General features: G+C 44.1%; 1 protein-coding gene across 1 annotated transcript; it reads right to left on the minus strand.

The window, feature by feature from the left end:
• Positions 1 to 2,659: 2,659 nt before the first annotated feature.
• Positions 2,660 to 6,432, minus strand: Ets65A (DNA-binding protein D-ETS-3; the record flags this gene model as incomplete). Its single annotated transcript, XM_018027492.2, has 3 exons — positions 5,396 to 6,432; positions 3,511 to 3,806; positions 2,660 to 2,911 (listed from the first exon to the last, which is right to left on the minus strand). Coding segments are annotated over exons 1-3 (607 nt in total), but the record flags the coding sequence as incomplete, so codon positions are not given.
• Positions 6,433 to 9,780: the final 3,348 nt, after the last annotated feature.

The following is a 9,780-nucleotide window of genomic DNA, read 5'->3' on the forward strand; positions in this document are numbered from 1 at the left end:
ATTTCACGACGGCTCTTTTGTCAGACGAAACTAGAATTATAGCCAGGTATTACAAGCCGGCGGCACGAAATGTTCGGATCTAAGTTGCCATCCCACGCGATAGAGAACCAGATAGAGGATTCAGAGCTTAACCGAGCCGGAGGGTAGATCGGAGGGAGAGAAATACGCGTGCAGAGGACGGAAGATAGAAGGGATGCTGGGTCGGCGAGGGGTGCATCCAGGATCTCCGTCGGGGTGGCGATTCGTGGGGCGGTCGGTCGTCATGGATACGTTCCCGGCTAACCCCTAACCGCTCCTCCTCCCTTGTCATCCACACATTTTCGCGACTATGCCGCCATCATCGACCCACCATCTTGCACCCAGAACCCGACCGTGCTCTATCTCCTGCTGGAAAATTTTTCGGCCACTTCGGCGACGCTTGAATCGGCCAACTAGCGATGACTCCCGATCGATGAACGTTTTTCAACCCCCGCTTACCTTTACCACCCCGCATCTTTACATTCTTATTCGTGATTAAATAATCAAACGTATCATAATTAAATAATTTATTTGTAAGTCTGTCAATGTCATAAAATTCATAATGCAAAATCTGATACATCCTTAGAAAATCTTATTGTGAGAACAGATTGGAGTTACACGATAAGTGTTAGTTGTGTAAGATTCATTTTTTAAACTGATATTCTAAAGCTTTTAATCCTGGAGATGCTGGGTCGGCGAGGGGTGCATCCAGGATCTCCGTCGGGGTGGCGATTCGTGGGGCGGTCGGTCGTCATGGATACGTTCCCGGCTAACCCCTAACCGCTCCTCCTCCCTTGTCATCCACACATTTTCGCGACTATGCCGCCATCATCGACCCACCATCTTGCACCCAGAACCCGACCGTGCTCTATCTCCTGCTGGAAAATTTTTCGGCCACTTCGGCGACGCTTGAATCGGCCAACTAGCGATGACTCCCGATCGATGAACGTTTTTCAACCCCCGCTTACCTTTACCACCCCGCATCTTTACATTCTTATTCGTGATTAAATAATCAAACGTATCATAATTAAATAATTTATTTGTAAGTCTGTCAATGTCATAAAATTCATAATGCAAAATCTGATACATCCTTAGAAAATCTTATTGTGAGAACAGATTGGAGTTACACGATAAGTGTTCCAGTTGTGTAAGATTCATTTTTTAAACTGATATTCTAAAGCTTTTAATCCTGGGTTGAAAATGAGCGGAGGGCGGACGATACGATTTTGAAAAATTTCTTGAAACGCGGCAGAAGGGTGGGAAACGTTTACGGCGCGTGAAGTTTTCGCGGCGCCGATAAATTTGCGAGGAGCGTGCAGGATATTGGTGTGGCCATAGAGAGCGGCAGTCGACGACCGTTTTGCTCAGTTGGCAGCGGTGCAACCCTCGTGCAATGCACCCCGTCGTTGCAACCCGCCCCCGCCTTTTACTGCGCCTCCTGTTTCAACCGCCACCCGCCGATCGGGTGGACGGAGGGGGCGTAGGGCGGTAGATAACGTGATTTACACTGGCCGGGTAATTAATGTCCTCGGCGACCGGCGCTTTAAAAAAACAATCGGAAATCGGCGACAACGAAGAGCAACAGTCAGGCTACCGCGTCGCGCCGCCCCGGTATCGCCTGACAAATTATCGCGTCCCGAGATTTTTTCTCTTTTTCATTTATTTATTTATAACCCTCCGCGTTTTTACATCGCGCTCTCTTTTTCAATGAACATCAATTCTCTGATCAGATGCCGGATGACAATTGAGAACGACAAGTGCGTTTCTCTATAATATACGAATCGAAGCGTTCTACAGAATTCAGTACAATTCCAATAATAAATGAGAGATTCTTCTCATTCTTGTTTATATTCCTTCGTCACCCCTGGCGTTACTCTTTCTCTTTCAATTTTAATAACGTGAATTATTTTAATAGTAATTATAATAACCTGAATGCTAATCGGTCGGAGTATGCATCGTGAGAAAAATACGCAGATCACGTGAAACGATGGAAACGTACGATTAGATCCGCGATTTCGCAACCGTGAGAAACCCAGTGACTCAATCGTAATTATCTGAAGCAACGACGTTGACCTTAGACGATGGATCGTACATAATAACCTCGTATCTCGCTCGACGATGTTTTCTATGTTAATCACGGGTCACGCGAGTTTATACCGTTGGAAAAAGCGCACGCGACCCGATTACCTGCAAGCTCGTGTGGTACAGGGCAGAGCCAGGTGTCGAGATAAAGCTTCGGCTTTCATTTCATTTTACTTTCAAATTCACTTCCCCTTTCTACTGTTCCACTCCGTATTATCAATTGAAAGAAGCCATTTATCCCCCTTGGCCTTTCTTCATGCTGTACGACTTTCATATCAAAATTCCTTATAATTACACGATATAAAAATTTGTTGGGACACTTATCTATAAAATTTGTTAGGAAACTTGCAATCTAACAAACTATCGTTTTTCTCACATTTTCCACCGGTTCGTGTTAAACATTTCGCACTGACTGACGACGACAATTGCCTTTTCATTTTTGTGAGATTGGCAACTAAATAATTGCGGACTTTGTCGATAGACTTCTTATTTAAAATCCGTAATCACTTAGTTGCCAACCCAATAAAACGGAAAGAGTGGCATAAAAATGTGGACTCACCGGTGATAGAGGCGGTGGGTGAAATGGCGGATGGATTGGCACGTGGCGGAGGCGAGAAGGCACCGGAGAGGTATCCGCCGCGGTCGGCTAGGGCTTGCTTCGCCTTGTCGACGCTCTCCTTTAGCCTCTGGAAGGTGCTACCGCAGGTGAGGCCGCGGTACGGCCAGTTCTCCTGCTTCACGCTGGCCGCGGTTACACTCGCGGCCGCAGCCGCGGCTCCGGCCCCGGATGCTCCCTTTAATTCGAGCGCACCTGCGTACGAACAGCTAGCGCTGTCGTACATCACCAAAGAGCCCCTGGAAATCAGAATTCGATCCTTGCAGTCTTTGGCTCAAAATTAAATATACACTGAAAATATTTTTTTTCATATTAGTTCCTGAGATGATTGCAGTTTTTTTTTATTAAAATTTGAAGCAGGAAAATTGAATACCATTTGAAACATTTTTTAATTTGAATTTCAGTCATATTTTATAAACGTCTTACTTTGCTATTTGATTAAAATATTTTCGATGAGTCTATGGAAAAAGGAAATTGCCTCTGACTATCGTGAGAACCTTTTCAGAAGTTCGAAATAGAAAATAAGGAAGAGGAAGAATAAACAGGCAGATTTGTAGAGGAGCAGCGAGAAAAAAAAAACTTGCAATCTAACAAACTATCGTTTTTCTCACATTTTCCACCGGTTCGTGTTAAACATTTCGCACTGACTGACGACGACAATTGCCTTTTCATTTTTGTGAGATTGGCAACTAAATAATTGCGGACTTTGTCGATAGACTTCTTATTTAAAATCCGTAATCACTTAGTTGCCAACCCAATAAAACGGAAAGAGTGGCATAAAAATGTGGACTCACCGGTGATAGAGGCGGTGGGTGAAATGGCGGATGGATTGGCACGTGGCGGAGGCGAGAAGGCACCGGAGAGGTATCCGCCGCGGTCGGCTAGGGCTTGCTTCGCCTTGTCGACGCTCTCCTTTAGCCTCTGGAAGGTGCTACCGCAGGTGAGGCCGCGGTACGGCCAGTTCTCCTGCTTCACGCTGGCCGCGGTTACACTCGCGGCCGCAGCCGCGGCTCCGGCCCCGGATGCTCCCTTTAATTCGAGCGCACCTGCGTACGAACAGCTAGCGCTGTCGTACATCACCAAAGAGCCCCTGGAAATCAGAATTCGATCCTTGCAGTCTTTGGCTCAAAATTAAATATACACTGAAAATATTTTTTTTCATATTAATTCCTGAGATGATTGCAGTTTTTTTTTATTAAAATTTGAAGCAGGAAAATTGAATACCATTTGAAACATTTTTTAATTTGAATTTCAGTCATATTTTATAAACGTCTTACTTTGCTATTTGATTAAAATATTTTCGATGAGTCTATGGAAAAAGGAAATTGCCTCTGACTATCGTGAGAACCTTTTCAGAAGTTCGAAATAGAAAATAAGGAAGAGGAAGAATAAACAGGCAGATTTGTAGAGGAGCAGCGAGAAAAAAAATACATTAGGATCGTGGAAGGGAAGCTGGATCTTTTTGCATTAGAGTAGGAATTATAAAAGTTGGTGGAGGAAGTATCCCCATAATAAGTGGAGTGGAGAATAAAGTGGAAACCTAAAAGCTTAAGGCGAGATGAAATTTCTCGAGAAGAGATGAAAACGATGTACCGTTGAAAGCGCGTCGCAGGGAGTGAGTAACCAGTAAGGAAATTATCTAATAAAATGAAATTACGTCCCAGCTAATCGACGTGAATCAGTGTTGATAATTGACTTAGCGAGAAAGGTGTCTATTAGCAGATTGCATTCACGATTACCTAAATCCCGTATCTGTAATCTGTCCATTACGGATTATCAGTGATCGTGACACTACGGTGACGCTTCGAACTCGAACGTCTCGATCAATCAATCAATCGATGCGACCGATTCACTATCGCTGACTCTCGACAGCGTCATTACATGAACAATGCATTTCCTTCGTCGATGGCATTTTTTCAATTAGCCTCAAGAGTAAATAGAGCGAAGTTTTTAATTTAAGAGAAAATGTATAATAATTGGAGCTAACCCTTCCCCTTTTTTAATATAATTCTATTATCTCGATCCAAAATTCCAAACAAGATTTTTAAAATGTTTTCATGGCAGGTAAATCGGTTGAATATAGAAATGTATAATCGTTCAGAGTTATTAAAATTAGAATACTTGGACAAGTTGGGAATCTCGTGGAATCGGCGGGAAATGGGAAAATCCGGTGACGGAGAAGATAGCCAGGTAACTAGAGGTAGATTACGTGCACGTAACGAGCGGCAACTCGTAATCGATCTATCGTAATTTAGTCTGCTACATGTTATCGAGGCTTGTGCGAGTTATCGCGTCTCATCGGAATTCCGAAACCGATGCTCCAAATCTGCATTATCGTAACGTGATTCTTCTCCTAAATCACGCTCTCTTTAAAAGCAACGTCCCTTTCGTTCCAATAACAATGTAATTGCCGACACTTTTGCCCATTCAGTTCTCTTGCCAGTTCATAAAATGAATTTCGATACGAATTCAAGAGTCAATGGAAAAAGAGCAATTCTTATCTCTTTTTCGCTTTACGTTTTATCTCTCTTTTGAGAGATTCAATGACATTCCCCTTCCCCGCGGCGTTTCGCGCGATCTTTCCCTGTTATTGGCGAGATCCAACGCTTCCTCCCGCGAGTTACGCGAATTACTCGTCCGACAGGAAACGAACAATGACCAGAAGAAGAACGATTTTACCTGCTGTCGTTGCGACGTCCACGATAAAATGCGAGCTGCACGCCGTAGACGCTGACCATCGGTCCTCCTTTCGAAACGAGAATCACAGCGACGATCAACTAATCGGAGACGAGACGGTACGATCGGGTCTCGCAAGGTGCATCGTTTCGGGTAAAAATGTTCCAGTAGAAATGGAACGAAAACAAGTTCTCTCGTGACAGAACGCACCGGTGCGGCGCGCGGCGCACGGATGTCCACGGTGTAGGTATCGAGGTCAATTTAATCACGTTCACAAAACTGTCACATAATCACGGTGCACCTCCGGCGGCCCGCGAGTATACGGTTTCCGCGTCCTGGATACGCGATCGTCGATACCGATTCGATTATCAGCTTCCTTTCCATCAGACGCAGATCTTGGCTCTTCCCGCGATTTCGCCTCTGACGCCGTACGCAAGGGAAACGGCATTGAACTTAATCCACTGAACACGACGCTCTTAATTGATAAATTCAATCGAATCTCCAACTTCTTAATCGTTCATCGAACCGTATCATTTTTATTTACGTTCACTAGAATAATTCTTCCAAGCGTTTACTCCTAATTCACTTTGTAAATTGACAGTAATTTTTCTTAATCGTTTCCTTAAATTATATCTTCCACTCGTTTATCGGAACTCTTCCGTCAATCTCCGTTACAACGTCTACTATAAATCCACCTGACATACACCAGAACGATCATTCATCTCGATCACAGATCACGCTCGTTTGTTTAAATGAAATCTTCGAGTCTCTCCCACGGCTGTCGTCAGTCTCCCGGTTCCTCCAAACATTTACTCCGACACTGTACACCGTTTTGTCAAACGAATTCTCGACACGTTCGGTCCAAGAGTCCCGTCGACGAGAGCGGAGGTTTCCGAACGATTTCGATCGCGGGGAACCGCGAAGAGGGTCGCGTGCGCGGATCTTCGACCGATGGACGCGGATATCGGTCGTTGAAGAGGCTGGACCCGATATCAAGAAGAAGGTACTCCAGGCAGGTTGTCTCGCGCAACTGTGGCCGCCGCGCCGCGGCCAGCAAATTGCCTGCTTCCGGGCCTCATTACATCACTCTGTTACTCTGTTAACGCTCGCCGGAAACCCCTCTGCCTACCTCGTCTAAACTCCCTCGATCTCGCTCCTTCTCGTACGCGTACGCGAGCATCTACGTACCTACACACTGCGCTATTTAAATACGACGTGTCGCGACTACTGTTGATAAGAAAGGAAGAGAGAGATGTACGTACTCGTGTCCACCTTGCTGCGTTTTCTTCTCGAAGATCGTCGAAGAGACCGAAGAGTAATCGTGTCAAACGCTTTATTGAATGCACATAAATAGACTGCGGATTTTTATGCAAAATCAAGTATCTATGGCAACAGTTTATAAAAATGCATTTTAATAACGTAACATAAATATTGCACTCTTCCTCTGATATTTTCTATATTTTTATATATTACATGTTTATATTTGTTGCACATTCAGTTTCCTTATAAAATCTATAAGTTACATATAAACGACGAATAATAACTCTTTTACTAAATAACTCCCTGCGTAAAAATCCTGTTTAAACTTAGATTATGTAACAATGCTGACTTTTCTAAAACAGTTACGTTGACTACGTTGCACAAACATTGTTAAAAATTCAATAATCGCGTCAGAGACTGATCATCCTTGAAAATGAGAGAACTAGTAATTGGCCGTACGTTAGTTAATAGCTAACCATTTACAGTAGAACCAAAAACGCTGAAGGCGATTACTTCGGTGTCGTTTATTTGCAACGATTAGGATGGGTTACGAGTAAAAAGGCAAATACGAAGAGGAAGAAATGAATTCCATATGAAATCTGGTTCAGGAACAGAATAGATACCTCGAGTTTTGCTCGCTCTTATGATTCGTATAAGAAAGTATATTCTCCCATTCGTAATCTACTATGTCATGAGTCTCTCCATTTCCACGATCGCCCATGCTTTTGCATGATTGAAAATATTCGCCTTCGTATAGAAATATTAAAACTCACTGTATGAGTGAATTTGTGATTTCATCGTCTCTGAATCGATGTTATTAATGACACGTAAGAACAATTAATTTCTTTATACGATTATTCTGACTCATCTCGTACGCATACATATATCTTTCGTACAAAGATGCTATGCAGAATGCTAATTTCTGAAACGCGAACCAGCAGGAATACTGCTCGGCGATAAAAACCGGAACGACTTCCATAATCACGGTCCATGCTTGCTTAATACATGACAAAGTTCATTGAAGAGAAAAGGAAGACTGGGAGAAGTAGAAGCATGGATATTAACTGAACGAGCCGCTCTTCCTCGAAAAACAGGAATTCTTTAATGACAAAAATAAAGGCGAACGATGCCTGAATACATTCCCACCGCGGAACGCTCGATTAGCATGATACATGCGAATTTTCCACTCCAAAAAAAGATGATGGACTTAAGAAAAAAAGGAATGCCATCGTCGCTGATAAGGTATTTCGTTTCAACATCGGTACAGATTTAAATCCATTCGATATTTTACGAGATCTAGTGTTGAATTCATTATTGATGCAACGCGCCTCGTTTTTTTAAAAATTCCAAAGGAGCGACGCATTTTTCAATTTAATCGTCCCCACGGATTTCAGGGATCCGCGATCCCAGCGAAAGTGTAGGGTGTGCAAAATTTACGAGGCGTTGAAAAAATGTATAACGACGTAGAACGCGAGGCAGTAAAAGTGATGGTAGGAAAAATAGCGAACGCGGGAGTGGTAATTTAGCGTTGAAGATAGGTGCGCGGTTAATACGCGAGGCACGCGCGAGTGAGACAGGTGAGCTCCCGTGTTCACGGCGGTTGTACATCGTCGAAAACGGTTAAAACACGTGGGGAGAAATGGCGATAATCACTAAAACGGAACGTTTTCATGCAAAATTAAATGTTTATAGTATGAATTTAGAGAATAAACGTTTATCATTTAAAGCTTTTGATATCCTGTACAATTCTGTATCAGCGTATCAAAAATGGGATTTTAATTAAAATTCGTTTTATGATTTATCGTGCGGGCTAGACAGATTCTTAATATTTTCTGGACATTCGATTCCCTTATAAACGTATAAACTTAGTGCCGATTCTTATCAGGAATTTGGTAAATGCATGACGATCCAATCGATGTACCAGAAACACTAGAGACCATTTAAAAACGCGAAACTTCGACGAATCTCATGATGCATTAAATGCAAATTCCCAGAAAACTATCCTCGGCGAGACTCACCGTCAATGCGGGGTCCTGCGTGTATCCTTATCCAGCACTGTCAGATCCAGTTCGTCGTCTGGCTCCTCGGAACTGTCCTTAGAACCTCCACCTTCTCACGTGAAACAACAGTCGGAAAATATGCGAACGGACGCGTCACGGTGTCCGATTAACTGAATCCGAAATCCATGTTGCGAACACGCGAACTTCGAGACGGGACGACGAGACCGGAGTCCTGGAACGTGCCGGCGCGGTCGTTATCCGGCCGGATCACGACTCGAGGGTATGTAACGAGGCTGCGAGAGGAACGCGTGGACCACCGTGGCGAACTCGCGATGCGACGGACGCACATTTGGCAGCGGCGTTATCAGTCGCGGTCCGACGATTGGCTGTGTATCGGAGCCTGCGCCGGGACGCCGGGGTGGAGATGCCGCGTGGGAGGGTTGGTCGCTAACCCCCCGGTGGCACGAAGCGGCTCCTTAGAGGCGGGATCATCCACCAGGGTGGATCTTTCCTCACCCTTCCTGTTCTCACCCCCGTCGACGGATCCTCCGTCCTCGTCACCGACGTTTCCGCGTCCTTGTCTCTTCACCCTCGCAGATATCATCGTCGCGGTTGCGCTTTGTACGGCTCGGTTTCACTTCTTTCCTCTCCGGTATATTTTCATGTACGCGGCTTTTTTTAGTCCGCCGTCTTTGTCGGAGTGACCGATCGTGCAAGCTGTATTTCTCCTCTGGGATCTGTTGCGTTTCGTCCTCTCGACACGTTTATCTCGACTCGATTCGTCAATTTCATTCAAAACGATTTACCCGGACTATTTTTAATTCCCTCGACATTTTCAGTCTCGACGCTCTGCGTCTCAGGGGAAAGTTGTTGCATACGAATCACTAAACTCGAAATTTGGCGTGCATTGTACACTTGGCATGAGTTCAACCTGATCGGAATGATTCCCTTTTCGATTGTTCTCTAATGGGTCTCTGTAATAATCCAATATCTCCGTGAAAAAAACATCTCAATTATACTTGAACAGATGCATACTTTACACAGATACATTCTTTATACAAATTTTATGCTTTTAAAGATTCAAACAATGACAAATCATTGGAATTTTAACAGTTAGATATTCCATTA

The sequence above is a fragment of the Ceratina calcarata genome, unplaced genomic scaffold (genome assembly GCF_001652005.2).
Source record: "Ceratina calcarata isolate Rehan_Ccalc_2016 unplaced genomic scaffold, ASM165200v1 scaffold426, whole genome shotgun sequence".
Classification (NCBI taxonomy): domain Eukaryota; kingdom Metazoa; phylum Arthropoda; class Insecta; order Hymenoptera; family Apidae; genus Ceratina; species Ceratina calcarata.